This window comes from Neoarius graeffei, chromosome 3 (genome assembly GCF_027579695.1).
Source record: "Neoarius graeffei isolate fNeoGra1 chromosome 3, fNeoGra1.pri, whole genome shotgun sequence".
Taxonomy (NCBI): domain Eukaryota; kingdom Metazoa; phylum Chordata; class Actinopteri; order Siluriformes; family Ariidae; genus Neoarius; species Neoarius graeffei.
In genome coordinates, this window is record NC_083571.1 from 118,628,070 (window position 1) to 118,647,170 (window position 19,101).

Here is a 19,101-nt window from a genome sequence, read left to right on the forward strand (position 1 = left end):
ACGAATTCTGATTCTTTTAACCTTGCCACATATTATTCATCATCTTAATCATGAAATAAACTACTTATATGAAATTACACACTCAAATGAAATTATATATACCATGTAACATAAATTGTAATTCACATCTATATGAATTCTACTTTGGCCGTTACACTGGGTTTTCTCCTCTCGCAACAGTTTCCATTTGCTTTTCATGCCAGGTTTTGGGACTTAAATGCAACAATTGTTTCTATTTCAATTTTGTGAAATATTGCTTGATTGAATCATCTAAAAAACCCACTTTATTCAAGATTAAAATATTTTTTGTAATATTTGAGTTTTTTTGTTTGTTTGTTTGTTTGTTTGTTTGTTTGTTTGTTTGTTTTTTCAAAATTCACATTTCCTTTACTCATTACGTCACCCGGCACAGAGTCCACCAGGGGGCGAGGTATTGTTTTCGGTGGGGCTTCTTTGTTTCTTTTTTTGTTAGCAACATTATGGGAAAACGGCTGGACCAATCTTCATGAATCGTTCAGGACAAATGAGCATTGGTTTCAAATAGAACCTCCAACATTTTGAAGGTCATCCGGTCAAGGTCACCCAAAAGGTCAAAATCGTGGTTTTTTTTTTTTCACGATATCTTCCTTCATATTCATCATATTTACTTCAAATGAATTCCAAAATGTTCATCTTTCAATTCTGCTTGCACTGATATGCTACATGATGGGGTATCTCTCATAGTTTTCTTAGCAGTTGGGGGTCAAATGTTAGGGGGGTCAAGGTCATTGCTAAAATTAGCATATTTTCCATTATAACTCAAAAACGGTTAGAGATAGAGAGATGTTTATCCTTATCAACATATAGGAAGTCATATATAGGCTTTCATTTGACACCATGACCTTTGACCTTGAAAGGTCAAACTCAAGGTCACGGGTTTTCAGAGGCTCATAAATGGGAAATGGTTCAAGATAGATAGATACTTAATATTGCTGACATACAGAAAGTCATATATGGGCTTTCATATGGCACATGACCTTTTACCTTGAAATGTCAAACTCAAGGTCATGGATTTTCATAGGACTATAACCTGACAGCTGATGATTGAGAAATATTAACATTGTCAACATATATAATATAAATAAATATTTTAGATAACATATATATAAAATAAGTGCTGCCAGGAGAGATTTGTTTTGCTTGACAACATTTTTTTTTTTAGTTTGCAATTTTAAATTGCGCATTAAGCAGGTAATGGAATCAAAACATGCACTACATTTATATTTAGTATAAATATGGTGGTGATTATAGAGTATCACACGCACTGATTGGTCGAGGAATTTGGACTATTTCTTGATAATCACCTCAAGAAACTCGGCAAAATGGCTCCAATCGCTTACTCGCTGTAAGTGAGGAAGAATTACAAATGATGAAAGAAAATGCTGTTCCTAAAAGCACTAAAGATGCTCCGAAGTTTGGTCTAAAACTGTTCAAAGGTAAGGTAGGATTGGGATTTACAGTGGTGCTTGAAAGTTTGTGAACCCTTTGGAATTTTCTATATTTCTGCATAAATATGACCTAAAACATCATCAAATTTTCACACAAGTCCTAAAAGTAGATAAAGAGAACCCAGTTAAACAAATGAGACAAAAATATTATACTTGGTCATTTATTTATTGAGGAAAATGATCCAATATTACATATCTGTGAGTGGCAAAAGTATGTGAACCTTTGCTTTCAGTATCTGGTGTGACCCCCTTGTGCAGCAATAACTGCAACTAAATGTTTGCGGTAACTGTTGATCAGTCCTGCACACTGGCTTGGAGGAATTTTAGCCCGTTCCTCCGTACAGAACAGCTTCAACTCTGGGATGTTGGTGGGTTTCCTCACATGAACTGCTTGCTTCAGGTCCTTCCACAACATTTCCATTGGATTAAGGTCAGGACTTTGACTTGGCCATTCCAAAACATTCACTTTATTCTTCTTTAACCATTCTTTGGTAGAACGACTTGTGTGCTTAGGGTCGTTGTCTTGCTGCATGACCCACCTTCTCTTGAGATTCAGTTCATGGACAGATGTCCTGACATTTTCCTTTAGAATTCGCTGGTATAATTCAGAATTCATTGTTTCATCAATGATGGCAAGCCGTCCTGGCCCAGATGCAGCAAAACAGGCCCAAACCATGATACTACCACCACCATGTTTCACAGATGGGATAAGGTTCTTATGCTGGAATGCAGTGTTTTCCTTTCTCCAAACATAACGCTTCTCATTTAAACCAAAAAGTTCTATTTTGGTCTCATCCATCCACAAAACATTTTTCCAATAGCCTTCTGGCTTGTCCATGTGATCTTTAGCAAACTGCAGACGAGCAGCAATCTTCTTTTTGGAGAGCAGTGGCTTTCTCCTTGCAACCCTGCCATGCACACCATTGTTGTTCAGTGTTCTCCTGATGGTGGACTCATGAACATTAACATTTGCCAGTGTGAGAGAGGCCTTCAGTTGCTTAGAAGTTACCCTGGGGTCCTTTGTGACCTCACTGACTATTACATGCCTTGCTCTTGGAGTGACCTTTGTTGGTTGACCACTCCTGGGGAGGGTAACAATGGTCTTGAATTTCCTCCATTTGTACACAATCTGTCTGACTGTGGATGGGTGGAGTCCAAACTCTTTAGAGATGGTTTTGTAACCTTTTTCCAGCCTGATGAGCATCAACAACGCTTTTTCTGAGGTTCTCAGAAATCTCCTTTGTTCGTGCCATGATACACTTCCACAAACATGTGTTGTGAAGATCAGACTTTGATAGATCCCTGTTCTTTAAATAAAACAGGGTGCCCACTCACACCTGATTGTCATCCCATTGATTGAAAACACCTGACTCTAATTTCACCTTCAAATTAACTGCTAATCCTAGAGGTTCACATACTTTTGCCACTCACAGATATGTAATATTGGATCATTTTCCTCAATAAATAAATGACCAAGTATAATATTTTTGTCTCATTTGTTTAACTGGGTTCTCTTTATCTACTTTTAGGACTTGTGTGAAAAGCTGATGTTTTAGGTCATATTTATGCAGAAATATAGAAAATTATAAAGGGTTCACAAACTTTCAAGCACCACTGTATTTTATCGATTTCAAAACAAAGTATTTTATGTGACTCAGTGTAGATCAGTGACACAAGTCTGCACACTTTTTACGTTTTTTGAAGTTTGAAATGAATTATTTAAACTTTTTTTTCATAATCACCGGTGTATTTATACGAAAACAATTATCCTCCTCAGGTTCAGTGAGTAACTGTTAAATAACATTTAGGTGAGGCGAGACCAACAGGCAAAAAGTCAGGTACCAAACATATCTTGGCTGGAGGGGTGTAACACTGCAACTATCTGTATCTGTGTATCAGACTTTTTTTTTTAATCACATTTCCACATTTATGTATTTGGTTTGCACCTGTCTACAGTTTTTCTAATGAATTTAGTTGGTTCTATATCTCAAAATATAAACAAACCAGTAGCCTCTTTTAAACTGACCAGGCAGTTACTAAGGATCAGTGAAAGAAATCTGTAAATGCTGCAAATTGTTCTGAATCATTCATCCACACATGGCTGATTCACATCTCTTAGTTTTGGGTAAACATTATGTAAATTTGTTTTTTCTTCCCAAAACTGTTCCTTTAAAACTCAACCATAAATATAAAATATAGCAATCCATTATCATGAAATAATAATACTGAGTGTAGATGAACGAAGTCATGAGACACAATAGAGACACACTCCACACAGTCAGTGTTCATCAGTGTGTGAAGAGCTTCAGTCGAGCGAACCAGGCGCTGAGAGGCGAAGGCTCCGAGGACCTCTTGGAGGAGCGTGTGGTCCGGTTCTTGCGGCGTGTGGTATCTCGGTACAGCACGGTGGCGCTGCTGTGCAGCTCGGCATTAATGAAGCACTGACTGCCGCGGATGTGGTCGACTCCACGTAGGAGCTGCTTCTCACTAGCCGGCCGGTATGGCACAGGAAAACTCGGGACTTCTTCAGCGATCGGGGGAATTTGCTCATTACTCATGTACATGCGCAGCACGTTTTCACCTGAGACAGAAATAACAGAGATAATGAGACTATTAGACATGAAGTCCACTATCAAGTAGGATGATACAGTCGAGTGATACTGTACAACATTTATTATTCTATCCACAGTCACTGGATATGAGCAATCGCGTGCTCTGGTTGGCTACTCTACTACTAGGATATCAGCTCATATACTGTGAGTAGAGAAAAACAAAATGGCGGCGCGTGTTGCTGAACCAACCGAGGATGAAATAAAAACCCTACTCGAAGAATTATTATTATCGCATTTTTCACAAATTGCTCCTGTCATTTCGCTGGTTTGTTTACATTCTAAGCGGAAATGATTTTGTCGGATGTTTTGTACCTTTTTATTTATCAAATTTGCAAAAAATAACAATAAAAATGCTCCGTTTCTCAAAATCCAGTGAATGTGGATAGAATAAAACAGTTATTCCACCCAATCTCATCGTACATCGATTGTAGCTATCAGCTCATGTACGACTCGATTTCGCAGAATAACTGTTAATTATGTCGCAGCACTGAAGATGTTGGTAAATCTTCTGTAACAGCAGCTCTGACAGCAGTATGCCAAGTCGTAAGGTTTATATGAATATGCTTATTCTAACATTCATTAATTTCAATAGCAACTTATACAGGGACTTGAATGGTAGACCATATCTAAATCTAATAATAAAGTTTTCTGTACGAACAAATCGTCAACCAGGCCAGCAAGATCACTGGACATAAACAACTTCAACTCCAGGACTTCTATTCCTGGGTGTTAACTAAAAAGGCAATCCAGATCTACCAGGATCCCACCCATCCTCTCCACTATGTGTTTCAGCTGCTGCCATCAGGCCGCACACTTACGGTTCCAGTGACCAAGAAGAACGGCTACAAAAAGTCTTTTATCCCATCAGCTGTGGCCATTCTCAGTCAGGGATGGCTCAGATACGGCAAGTCACGCAGGATCTGCTCACTCAGCACACACTCACCTTTAATTTTATCTCTTTTATTCCTGTTTGATATATATACAGTATGTATATATAGCGTCAGCTGCAATTATCGACAGTCCATAATTATCGACACCTTTTCAGATTTACCAATACATTTTTTTTTACAAAGGTGAGTTTCATTTACAACAGTTATTATTGGTTAATTAATCAAGCGGAAGACCCCCCCCCCTCGCCCTTTGATCTTGTTGTCTAATGACACAGCTTGTTACGTGAGATGGAATTTTTTTAGCACGATCATTAATTTTTCGGAAAACCCGAACGTTATCATCACAGGTGAGCGTGGTGGAAAGATCATGGACATGTTTTTACTGATCAAATTCACTGATATTTCATGATCTCCTCGTCGAAACCTACTTTGTTTCTTATTCTTTCATTTGACAGCTGCCATTTTGTATCCAAACGCGCGTTTGAGAATCACGTAAGGTGTCGATAATGTTAGGACTAGGACTGTTTTGGCCTCTAGAGGCCGCTGTTATTTCCTTTTCATGTCGTGTTTATTTTGGCCTCTAGAGGCCGCCACTGTTCCTGTGTTTTGTGTTTGTGTTAATTGCCTAATTATCTTCACCTGTGTCCTTAATTAGTTTGTCTATTTATACCCCTGAGTTCAGTCCTCTTGTCACGGAGTCTTTGTGCTGTTATGTTTATCTCCAGTTTCCTTTGTACTGTGTTTTTGATCTTCTTAGCTTTTGAATTTTTGCACTTTGCTTTTCTTTTGGATTTACTCTTTGGTTTTTTTTGTCTTTTGTTTTGCCCTGTATATAGTGTATATAGTTTAAATAAACCATTTGATTCTTTTTCTACTTCCGCCTCACGCCTCTGCATTTGAGTCATCCCCCTGGTGGCCTAGTGGGGGTTTGCTGGATTATCACACCAACGAACCAGGTTCGAATCCCAGCAAAACCCTAACAGAAAGACTCCGTCATGACCGACTCAGCAGAGGCTGCTTCAACTGTCTACCCGGCCAACCTTCAGGGAATTATGGCAGCTTTGACACGCTTCGGAGCGACCATGGACGCTCATGGACGTACGCTCACCAGCCAACGTGAGGCCCTCGCTCGCCACGAGGAACTGCTTCAGCAAATTGGGAAAACCCTGGCACAGCTGACATCTCTGCCTGCATCTCCTGCTCCTGATCCAGTTCCTGCTCCCACTCCTGCTCCAGTGCCTCCTGCAATGCTCCCTTCTTCACCTCGCGAACCCAGCCTTCCTGCACCACAGAGGTATGACTGCAAGCACAGTGAGTGCCGAGAGTTCCTTACCCAGTGTCAACTCACCTTTGAGCTTCAGCCTACCACCTACACTACGGATCGCCGCAAGATTGCCTTTGTGATCACCTTATTAGCTGGTAAGGCGCGAGCCTGGGCTACTGCTATCTGGCAAAGACAGGGACCTGAGTGCTTTGATTTCCAGCTGTTTTCTGAAGAGATGCTTCGGGTCTTCGATCAGGCAGACATCAGTACCGACGCAGCCCGAAAGCTCATGTCCATCCAGCAAGGAGGAAGCGTCGCAGATTATGCCATCTCGTTCCGAACACTCGCAGCAGTAAGTGGATGGAACGAGACTGCCCTGGTGTCAGCCTTCCACCATGGTCTGTCTGACCCCATCAAGGACGGTCTGGCCTCTATTGGATGCCCAAGTGACCTCGAAACCCTCATCTCACATGCTATTCGTCTGGACAACAGGATGAGAGAACGCCACCAAGCCTTGAGCCCCCCCAGCCTCCCTACCTCTACCTGGAGACCGTCTACCTCCTTCAGTGACTGTCCAGAACCCATGCAAGTGGGTCGTACTCGCCTCTCCGCATCTGAGAGGGAGCGCAGAAGGAGAGACAAGTGCTGCATCTACTGTGGCAATCCTGGTCACTTCCGAGCATCATGTCCCGAACTCTTGGGAAAAGGACCGCCCCGTCCAGCCGAGGGAGGGTTGTGACGGGGCCTACCCTCTCTCCCGGACTCCCTGGCCAAGGAATCTACATCCCGGTCTCCATCTCCTGGGGTGAGTCTGTCCACTCTTGTCAAGCTTTGATAGACTCAGGGGCGGCTGGGAACTTTATGGATATTCACTTCGCCCAAAGCATCAATATTCCGACTGCACCTCTTGAAGTCCCACTGTCTGTGTCTGCCCTCGATGGCCAAGCGTTAGGTGATGGAAGAGTCACCCAAGTTACTTCTCCAGTTTTCCTCCAGTCTCAAGGTCACAAGGAAGAAATATCCCTGCACCTGATTCCTTCACCTGAGTTCCCAGTTATTCTAGGCCTTCCTTGGCTTACTCGCCACAACCCTCGCATAGACTGGGTAACAAGCCAGGTTGTGGAATGGGGCCCTGCATGCCATGCCTCTTGTCTGCTCTCTAGCTCTCCTGTGTCTCCTGCCGAGCCCCCTGATCTCACCGAGTTATCTCAAGTTCCCACAGAGTACTGGGATCTCAAGGAGGTATTCAGCAAGAGCAGGGCCGCCGTTCTTCCTCCGCACCGGGCCTACGACTGTGCCATCGACTTGCTCCCTGGGACTACCCCTCCTCGTGGCAGACTGTTTTCACTCTCTCAGCCAGAACGCAAGGCCATGGAGGAATACCTCAAAGATGCCCTGGTCTCTGGGTTTATTCGACCCTCCACTTCACCTGCTGGAGCCGGCTTCTTCTTTGTCGGCAAGAAGGATGGGGGGCTCCGACCATGTATTGATTACAGGGGCCTGAATAAGATCACTGTGCGCAACCGATATCCCCTTCCGCTGATGTCCACAGCTTTCGACCTGCTCCAAGGCGCCACCGTCTTCACCAAGTTGGACCTACGGAACGCATACCACCTCATCCGTATCCGACAGGGAGACGAGTGGAAGACTGCCTTTAACACCCCGTCTGGGCACTACGAATACCAGGTGATGCCCTTCGGACTCACCAACGCACCAGCTGTTTTTCAGGCCCTAATCAATGACGTCTTAAGGGACATGATTAACCTATACGTTTTTGTCTACCTCGACGACATCCTTATCTTCTCCAAGACCGTGCAGGAGCACCGCCACCATGTCCGCCAGGTTCTCCAGAGGCTGCTACAGAACAATCTGTTCGCCAAGGCCCAGAAATGCGAATTTCATGTTCCCGAGGTCTCCTTTCTGGGATTTATTGTACGGACAGGCCAACTCCAAATGGACCCTGCCAAGACCCTGGCCGTCCGGGATTGGCCTACTCCCAAGTCCGTTAAGGAGGTTCAGCGGTTCTTAGGATTCGCTAACTTCTACCGCAAGTTCATCAGGAACTTCAGTTCTGTGGCAGCACCCATGTCAGACCTCACCAAAGGGACAGGTGGATCTTATGGCTGGTCTCCTCAGGCAGAAAAGGCGTTCAAAGACCTCAAGGACCGCTTCTGCACGGCACCCATTCTGGTTCTCCCGGACACCTCCCAACCATTCATCGTGGAGGTGGACGCCTCGGACAGTGGTGTCGGCGTGGTGCTCTCTCAACGTTCGGAAGGAAAGCTGCACCCCTGCGCTTACTTCTCCCACCGCCTGAGTCCTGCTGAGTCCCGGTACGATGTGGGGGATCGAGAACTGCTAGCGGTCAAACTGGCCCTTGAGGAGTGGAGGCACTGGCTGGAGGGAGCACAACATCCATTCCTGGTTTGGACTGACCACAAGAACCTGGAGTACCTCCAGCAAGCCAAGAGACTGAACCCTCGACCGGCTAGGTGGGCCCTGTTTTTCAGTCGGTTTGACTTCACCCTCTCATACCGCCCCGGCTCCAAGAACACCAAACCTGACGCACTGTCCAGACTGTTCTCTGCCACTAACAGGGAGAATGAAGTCGGGCCTATTATCCCTGTGTCCCGGATTGTGGCCCCTGTCCGCTGGGGTATTGAGGAGGCTGTCCGACGAGCCCAACGCCAGGACCCCGGTCCTGGGACGGGGCCACCAGGCCTCTTGTACGTCCCACATCAAGCCCGGGCCAAGGTTCTCCAGTGGGGTCACTCTTCCCCTCTCACCGCCCACCCGGGAGCTCGGAGGACCCTGGACTTCCTGAAAAGACGCTTCTGGTGGCCTAACATGGAGAAGGAAGTAAGGTCATTTGTCCTGTCCTGTGAGGTTTGCACCAGAACCAAGAACCCACGACAGCGTCCCCAGGGTCTCCTGCATCCTCTGACCATTCCCCGGCGTCCCTGGTCCCACGTGGCAGTCGACTTTATCACGGGTCTCCCTGAGTCACAAGGTAACACGGTCATTTTGGTCTTAGTTGACAGATTCTCCAAGGCCTGCCGCTTCATACCACTGTGCAAACTCCCCTCTGCTCTTGAAACTGCGAAACTTTTGTTTAATCATGTCTTCCGAGTCTTTGGTCTTCCACAGGACATCGTCTCAGACCGAGGGCCCCAGTTCTCCTCCCGAGTGTGGCACGGGTTCTGCAAGGTCATCGGAGCCACTGCCAGCCTCTCCTCTGGGTTTCACCCACAGTCCAATGGTCAGACGGAGAGGCTCAACCAGGACCTGGAAACCACCCTGCGAGGCCTGGCTATGGATAACCCGACATCGTGGAGCACCTGGCTGCCATGGGCGGAGTACGCCCACAACACCCTGCAGTCATCGGCCACCAAGCTGTCGCCATTCCAGTGCCAATTTGGGTTCCAGCCACCTCTGTTCCCGGACCAGGAGGAGGACGCGGGGGTGCCCTCGGTCAACCAATATGTGAGACGGTGTCGCAAGACCTGGAGCATGGTCAGGAAGACCCTCATACAGACCTCCAGAACCAACCAGACTCAGGCCAACCGCCATAGGAGACCTGCACACGCTTTCCGCCCTGGGCAGCGTGTTTGGCTGTCCACTAAGGACCTTCCACTGCGGGTGGAGAACCGCAAGCTTGCTCCTCGCTACATTGGCCCCTTCAAGGTGGTGCGCAGGGTGAACCCTGTCTCCTACCGGCTCCAGTTGCCCCGGACTCTGAGGATCAACCCCACTTTCCATGTTTCCCTGTTACGGCCCGTACTGACGTCTACGTATGCCCCTGCCCCTAGGAACCCCCCACCCCCCCGCATCTTCCAGGGGCAGACTGTGTTCACTGTGAATCGCCTGCTTGACTCCCGCCGGGTCCGCGGCGGGTTGCAATATCTGGTGGACTGGGAGGGCTATGGTCCTGAGGAGCGCTGCTGGGTTCCTGCTCGGGATGTCCTTGATAAAGAACTATGTCGGGACTTCCATTCGGCCCATCCGGATCGCCCTGGGAACGTCAGGAGACGCTCCTAGAGGGGGGGGTCCTGTTAGGACTAGGACTGTTTTGGCCTCTAGAGGCCGCTGTTATTTCCTTTTCATGTCGTGTTTATTTTGGCCTCTAGAGGCCGCCACTGTTCCTGTGTTTTGTGTTTGTGTTAATTGCCTAATTATCTTCACCTGTGTCCTTAATTAGTTTGTCTATTTATACCCCTGAGTTCAGTCCTCTTGTCACGGAGTCTTTGTGCTGTTATGTTTATCTCCAGTTTCCTTTGTACTGTGTTTTTGATCTTCTTAGCTTTTGAATTTTTGCACTTTGCTTTTCTTTTGGATTTACTCTTTGGTTTTTTTTGTCTTTTGTTTTGCCCTGTATATAGTGTATATAGTTTAAATAAACCATTTGATTCTTTTTCTACTTCCGCCTCACGCCTCTGCATTTGAGTCATCCCCCTGGTGGCCTAGTGGGGGTTTGCTGGATTATCACACCAACGAACCAGGTTCGAATCCCAGCAAAACCCTAACAGATAATAGTGATCACTTTCACCGGTGTCCACCATTATTGACACCCTGTGGAATTAAGGACATTCACAACTGTTATGGATCGATCTTTGTGTAACATTGTTGAAGTAGATGAAGTACTTTAAAAAATAAGTGCTGTGATTTATAATAATTTTTTTTCTGATTCATAACAGAATGTTTGTTTATAGAGTATTTGGAATCCGATTGCAATAAATAGAATGAGACCAGAATTAAATTCCGAGCGTATAAAAAATTACATGCTTGAAATATTCAGATTTTTCTATTCCATTCAGAAAATATATATATTTTGCAATTTATTGTAAATATCTACCACATATTACAATATCAGTAGACATTTTATATTTTGGTTTGAGGAATGACATGCGACCTTTGACCTGGATGTTCATGTGGTTACCATGTCGATTCCCTGTTGACATTTATTGTTAAACTACAAAACTAGAAATTAATAAACAACAATGAATGATTAACAAAATATGATCTACGAAGATATTTAGAAAGTGGGTAGAAAGTGGAACAAAAAGATTTTCTGATGCAGGTTAAACATTATCAGTTCATTTCTTTACAAACATTAGAATTACTTCCTTATTTACGTAAACATAGATATCCATATATTTATATAAAATATATTTTCTACTAAATATAAGTCTATGGAAAACAAATTTTAAATAAAAACTATGTTTTGTTAACTTAATACCACATACCAATTATTATTTTTTTTTTATAAATAATCATCTGGGTGTCGATAATTGTGGAAAGGTGTCACGTGATCTGATACGCTAAGTAATTGGAATTCAACTCGTTTTTTTCCCAGTGGAAGTTTGAGTAATTATTCATGCACAATTTACGTATTGAAAGTCTTTTCTACTTTTGCAATGGCCAAAAGATCGTTAAGGTGTCGATAATTGTAGCTGCTGATCTGTATATATTCCTTTTTTAGACTAAACTGGAACTGACTCTGCCATTTGCTTATTTTTTAATACGTTTATTGTAATGTATTGTTCTTAATGTCTATTGTTTTGTACGATCTATTTGTCTTTTTGTCCTTCATGCCAGTGCCAAAGACAATTTTCCATTTTATGTAAGTTTAACGGGGGGTGTTGTTTATACTGGTTTACTTCTGTCCGTCCATCCATATCTCCATCCGTCTGAAACACCCTTTTTCTCAGCAACCACAAATCATAGCCACTTGGCACTTGGTACTGAGCTTCAGCTTGGGGTTCTAAACTGTGTGTACGTTCAGGTCTGTTGCACGTCGACTTCCTGTTTACCAACTGAATGTATTTACGAAACATATAGCATGGATTTACAAAATTTTCGGAACATTTTTCTTTACATTTTCCTTTTTTTTGGACTAGCAGATTAGTATGGACAACTTTTTCTCTTGGATGTGATGGTATTTCTTTGTGTAAATGACTATTTCTGTCATTGGAACCACTGGGTTCAGATGAACATTTTATTCCCGTGTCTCTATCTAAATGACGTTAATCAACAAATGGTATATACGCATATGTAAGTATTCAGACAATGAGACACAACAGATATTCTCCCCAGGGCCTGAAAGCATCATGGTATACATATGATGCTGTATTGTCTGAATATGATGCTATCTGTGTTAATTTTATAAGAGATTATACAGTGAATTTGATGCTATTTCAAGAAGCGAAACGCTGTTTCAGAATGAGAGTTTAGCAGGATGCTGTTTGAAATCCCTGGGGAGAGACGCTGCTCTTTACTTACCTGTTTCAGGGTTCATTATTTGTTGAAGTCAGCATTCATAATAAGAGTCCTGTTCCTTCGATTGCTTGCGTTCTGATATAAGCGAGAGCGGGGGATGCGTAAGCGAGCAGGAGCCCACAGCTGATCTTGTTGGGTGAGTGTGTTACCCATTAAGGTTGTGAGCTTTAATTACAGTTAGAGCTCGATCCTTGAGGAAGATCTGTAACTCCCAACCATTTTTTTCTGACACAAACAAAATCCCCGGACACAGCGGCTAGCTGTTGGGACATGGAATGTCACTTCGCTGGGGGGAAAAAGCCTGAGCTTGTGCGGGAGGTTGAGAGGTACCGGCTAGAGATAGTCGGGCTCACCTCCATGCACAGCTTGGGCTCTGGAACCCAGCTCCTCGAAAAGGGCTGGACTCTCCACTTCTCTGGAGTCGCCCATGGTGAGCGGCGGCGGGCTGGTGTGGGCTTGCTTATAGCTCCCCAGCTCAGCCGCCATGTGTTGGAGTTTACCCCAGTGAACGAGAGGGTCGCCTCTCTGCGCCTTCGGATTGGGGAGAGGGCTCTTGCTGTTGTTTGTGCCTACGGGCCGAATAGCAGTATAGAGTATCCGGCCTTCTTGGAGTCCCTGGGAGAGGTACTGAGAGGTGCTCAGACTGGGGACTCCATTGTGCTACTGGGGGACTTCAATGCTCACGTGGGCGACGACAGTGACACCTGGAGGGGTGTGGTTGGGAGGAACGGCCTCCCCGATCTAAACCCGAGTGGTGTTTTGTTATTGGACTTCTGTGCTAGTCACGGTTTGTCCATAACGAACACCATGTTCGAGCATAGGGGTGTCCATAAGTGCACGTGGCACCAGGACACCTTAGGTCAGAGGTCGATGATAGACTTTGTTGTCGTTTCATCTGATCTCCGGCCCTATGTCTTGGACACTCGGGTGAAGAGAGGGGCTGAGCTGTCAACTGATCACCACCTGGTGGTGAGTTGGATCCGCTGGCGGAGGAGGAAGCTGGACAGATCTGGCAGGCCCAAACGTATGGCGAGGGTCTGCTGGGAACGTCTGGCCGAGCAATCTGTCGGGGGGGTCTTTAACTCCCACCTCCGGGAGAGCTTTTCCCAGCTTCCGAGGGAGGCGGGGGACATTGAGTCTGAGTGGACCATGTTCTCTACCTCCATTGTGGACGCAGCTGTTCGGAGCTGTGGCCGCAAGGTCTCCGGTGCCTGTCGTGGCGGCAATCCCCGAACCCGGTGGTGGACACCAGAAGTAAGGGATGCCGTCAAGCTGAAGAAGGAGTCCTATCGGGCCATGTTGACCTCCAGGACTCCTGAGGCAGCTGACGGGTATCGGCAGGCCAGGCGTGCCACAGCTCGGGCAGTTGCGGAGGCAAAAACTCGGACCTGGGAGGAGTTCGGGGAGGCCATGGAGAAGGACTATCGGTCGGCCTCGAAGAAATTCTGGCAAACCGTCCGGCGCCTCAGGAGGGGGAAGCAGTACTCTGCCAACACTGTTTACAGTGAGGGTGGGGAGCTGTTGACCTCGACTGGGGACATTGTCGGGCGGTGGAAGGAATACTTTGAGGATCTCCTCAATCCCACTGTCATGTCTTCCATTGAGGAGACTGAGGCTGATGACTCAGAGGTGGATTCGTCCATTACCCAAGCCGAAGTCACTGAGGTGGTTTGCAAGCTCCTCGGTGGCAAGGCACCGGGGGTGGATGAGATCCGCCCTGAGTATCTCAAGTCTCTGGATGTTGTGGGGCTGTCTTGGTTGACACGCCTCTGCAACATCGCGTGGCGGTTGGGGACAGTGCCTCTGGAGTGGCAGACTGGGGTGGTGGTCCCTCTTTTTAAGAAAGGGGACCGGAGAGTGTGCTCCAATTATAGGGGAATCACACTTCTCAGCCTCCCAGGGAAGGTTTACTCCAGGGTACTGGAGAGGAGAATTCGACCAATAGTCGAACCTCAGATCCAGGAGGAATAATGCGGTTTTCATCCTGGTCGCGGAACACTGGACCAGCTCTATACCCTTCATAGGTTGCTCGAGGGTTCATGGGAGTTTGCCCAACCAGTCCACATGTGCTTTGTGGATCTGGAGAAGGCATTCGACCGTGTCCCTCGTGGTATTCTGTGGGGGGTGTTTCGGGAGTATGGGGTTTGGGGCTCTTTGCTAAGGGCTGTCCGGTCCCTGTACGAACGGAGCAGGAGTCTGGTTCGCATTGCCGGCAGTAAGTCAGACCTGTTCCCAGTGCATGTTGGACTCTGGCAGGGCTGCCCTTTGTCACCGGTTCTGTTCATAATTTTATGGACAGAATTTCTAGGTGCAGCCAGGGGCCGGAAGGAATCCTGTTTGGGAACCACAGGATTTCATCTCTGCTTTTTGCGGATGATGTTGTCCTGTTGGCTTCTTCAAACCAGGACCTTCAGCATGCACTGGGGCGGTTTGCAGTCGAGTGTGAAGCGGCTGGGATGAGAATCAGCACCTCCAAGTCCAAGGCCATGGTTCTCAACCGGAAAAGGGTGGCTTGCCCTCTCCAGGTTGGTGGAGAAGTCCTGCCTCAAGTGGAGGAGTTTAAGTATCTTGGGATCTTGTTCACGAATGAGGGAAGGATGGAGCGTGAGATCGACAGGCGGATCGGTGCAGCCTCCGCAGTGATGCGGTCGCTTTACCGGTCCATCGTGGTGAAGAAGGAGCTGAGCCAAAAGGCGAAGCTCTCAATTTACCGGTTGATCTACATTCCAACTCTCACCTATGGTCATGAGCTTTGGGTAATGACCGAAAGAACAAGATCGCGGATACAAGCGGCCGAAATGAGTTTCCTTCGCAGGGTGGCTGGGCGCTCCCTTAGAGATAGGGTGAGAAGCACAGTCACTTGGGAGGAGCTTGGAGTAGAGCCGCTGCTCCTCCACTTCGAGAGGAATCAGCTGAGGTGGCTTGGGCATCTTTTTCGGATGCCTCCTGGACGCCTCCCCGGGGAAGACCCAGGACACACTGGAGGGACTATGTCTCTTGGCTGGCCTGGGAACGCCTCGGTGTTCTGCCTGAGGAGCTGGCCGAGGTGTCTGGGGAAAGGGAAGTTTGGGCTTCCATGCTCAGACTGCTGCCTCCGCGACCCGGTCCCGGATAAAGCGGAAGAAGACGAGACGAGACGAACAATAAACAAATACAGCATATCAAACATAATCCCATTCTTCGTTTGCTATTCTGTATTATGTTATTGTAGTCGGTTCTTTTCTTTTGTTCACTGCCAGTGGATCTGGATCAGGATTCTCGGACACTGTTAGCTTTAAAGGTGCAGTGTGAAATGTTTGAGACTGAGAAACACTTTTAATCATAGACTGTAATATTTTCCAAAATGTTTCCATCACAGTTAACACTGGTATAACCTCCATCTGTTCAGGCTGACTGGATTTGACCTGACTTTTATGTTGCTTTGTGTGAAATTGTTTTCCAAATGATTATATCAGCAAATACAGGGAATGAAGAGAAGGTGTGCTCCATGTGGAAGAGCATCAAGGGAACGCTCTGAGTAACATTTCTGTTTGGTCTTACCTTTCCTCCCAAAAGCCCAGGGGGAATCAGACAGGCCCACACACGAGTCTGCAGGCATAGACACGGGCCGCGGCTTCCCTGAAGCGCACACACACACACACACACATACGCACACGCACAATTAACCCAGATTAGTACTCTTAAAAACACATACAGTAAATCTCACAATGTTATCACTGTGCTGATATCAGACCCACATTTTCCATCCACATTAAGACAGAAGCAAATGCTTTCAGCAGTTACGTCTTACAGTTTGTGTATTATTTAAGCACATTTATTAATATTTATTTAGATAATGTGCCAGCATGTGGCATATTTCTGTTTTCCCAACTTGAGTACATTAGTCAATTTGTATATTTTGTATTTTACGTCAAATGCATTCCAGAATCAAAAACAAGAGAAGAAGAAATAAAAATAACAAATGATTTTTCAAGGTTAAATTTTTTTCCTATTTTTAAAAGGTTCGACCTAAAAAGGTCAGCCATAGGCGTGAAACTGAGGAAAATGCAGAAAAAAGAAAAATAAAATGAAATGAAGAGAATTAATTAGAGTTCATATGAATGCATATTTTAACTTACTTCTGGGATAGAGTAAGGAAATATAAAACATGACAAATAAAAAAAAAAAAAAAAAATATATATATATATATATATATATATATATATATATATATAAAACAATTTTTTTTAAATTATGGAATTCAGGATAAATAATTAATAGTATAAAATAAACGATAAAATATGTGATAAAATAAGTAATAAAAAATATTCAGCCTTTATTAACTAATTAATTAATTACAAGTTCAACCACATGGTATTTGCGGTTGAGGAAGGTGTGGGCTAAGTTCTACAGATGCTGAGGTATATGTAAGTTCCTGTAAAGCTGAACAGGTGTTTGTGTGTTTGAGGCTCTGACCTTTAGAGGGTTTGCGCTGGCGGAGTCGGGCCTGAGGGATGGTGATCTCTGGAGGGGAGATGCTGATGTTGGGTTTACTAACATAGTCTATGAGATTAGAGCGCCGTCTCTCGGCTCGGTCCAGAGATGAGTTCGGGGATTCAGGAGCTTTTTGCCTCATTCTGACCTGTGGACATGCGCCATCCTTCATGTCCCTGCACACACACACACACACACACACACACACACACACACACACACACACACACACACACACACACAAAATGAGTTGGCATGCATACCTGTATATCAAGTCAAGTCAAGTTTATTTGTACAGCGCTTTTAACAATAAACATTGTCGCAAAGCAGCTTTACAGAATTTGAACAACTTAAAACATGAGCTAATTTTATCCCTAATCTATCCCCAATGATGAAGCCTATGGCGACGGTGGCAAGGAAAAACTCCCTCAGACGACATGAGGAAGAAACCTCGAGAGGAACCAGACTCAAAAGGGAACCCATCCTCATTTGGGCAACAACAGACAGCATGACTATAACATTAACAGCTTTAACATGAAGTCAGTTTCGTTGATGTTATAAACTCTTCATTGATGGAAACTTGAGTGCAAAACTGTTCATGACAACTGCAGTCCTAAAGTTAGCAAGTCAACTGTAGTCCTCAGCCATAAAAGCATTACTGTAAGAGTCCAGAGCGTCCTCCAGGTGTGACTTTCAACTGTCCTCATGGGGCCGTCCTCCACAGGAGCGATGCGATGAGACTCCAACGTATATACTGTATACTATATATTACAGACATATAACGATTCACCCAATTCACAATTTGATTTACGGTATTTGGTTCACAATTCCATTTTTGCACAATATTTTTGAAGAAATATTAAATGAGATCCAGAGATTAAATGAGATCCAGAGATCACCATCCCTCAGGCCCGACTCCTCATTTTTATTACCAAAAATGTAACATTTATTTTCCTATTCTTTTTCAAATTAAATATTCCTTTTGTTAAATTAAAAAACAAAACAAAACATTTTTTCATTTTCTTAATAACCAACAATAATTATTTACCACATTTGTAAAGGTTGGAGTAAAACATAATGGCATATTAACTAAAATATTCCTTTTATTAAAAATGAAGACGTTAATAACAAATAGACCTTTTCTTTACAAACTATTATGAACATTTTGTACCCCCTTCATTTGCTTCTCTTTTCTTTAGCTCTGTAAAACGAGAGCTCTGATTTTTTGTTAAATCTACTTGTACACTCAATCACACAACAGCTCGTTCCCATTTTAGATCTGTTTTGTGTGTTTTCCACAGCATTCAGTCTGTGTTACTTACACCTAGGGTGAAGTCACGTGTATTCTCACTGTTGTATGTTATTATTCCCTCTGCTCTCTAAATAGCGCAATTATTTTTTACAGCTAGGAAAAACTAAGAGCCTGATAATAATCGCAATTAATTTTTTTATTTCATTGATTTGATTCGTGAAAATGTCTATTGTGATTTATCATTGCACAATATAATTACATGCCTGTTACATTATAATATAACCATAGTACATAATATTAGATCATATGATCATTTAAATCACAGCACTGTTGAAGGTGCAGCTGTTGAAGGACAAGAACTGACTTGCTTCATGGACATTCCACAACAATAAATGTAACTGTAAGTGGATAAAATGTTTGACATTGTTCTTTAATAAATAAAAAATGATTAGCATTGGCAAATTTCTGTGGTCTAAGAAGAAAAAAAAAACATTGTGTGACGTGCTGGTAAATACTCATGTTCATCTTCATGCTGCATGACACCACCCTGTCAGTGATTATTTTCCTATAAACCAAGTCATTAGCAGATACTCACCGTGGCATGTAGGGCACAGCTGGAGGTGGGGGTAAGTACAGGTCCAAGATGGCTGGCTTCTCTTTCTTAGCAGAACTTTCTACATTGGATGAGTGAGCACAATGGCCAGGAGGAGCGTTCTACAATTAACACAAATCATGTATTAGACTACAATTTTGCAAAGATGAAGATTCATTCAGTGTTCTACTCTGTTTTAGCCTTAAGGGAAGAAAGTTCATGATGCTCTTTTTACCCTAAATGTAGTCAATCAGT

The 19,101-nt window shown here is 44.5% G+C and overlaps 1 protein-coding gene across 1 annotated transcript in view; it reads right to left on the reverse strand.

The window, feature by feature from the left end:
• LOC132882657 (CNK3/IPCEF1 fusion protein-like) overlaps positions 1 to 19,101 on the reverse strand; it is a 137,301-nt gene that overhangs the window by 53,456 nt on the left and 64,744 nt on the right. Inside the window, exons 10-13 of the mRNA XM_060915740.1 lie at positions 18,850 to 18,968; positions 16,985 to 17,178; positions 16,070 to 16,147; positions 3,781 to 4,068 (exon numbers count right to left, since the gene is read on the reverse strand). Coding sequence (XP_060771723.1) covers positions 3,781 to 4,068; positions 16,070 to 16,147; positions 16,985 to 17,178; positions 18,850 to 18,968 — 679 coding nt within the window. The remainder of the gene's footprint in view (positions 1 to 3,780; positions 4,069 to 16,069; positions 16,148 to 16,984; positions 17,179 to 18,849; positions 18,969 to 19,101) is intronic.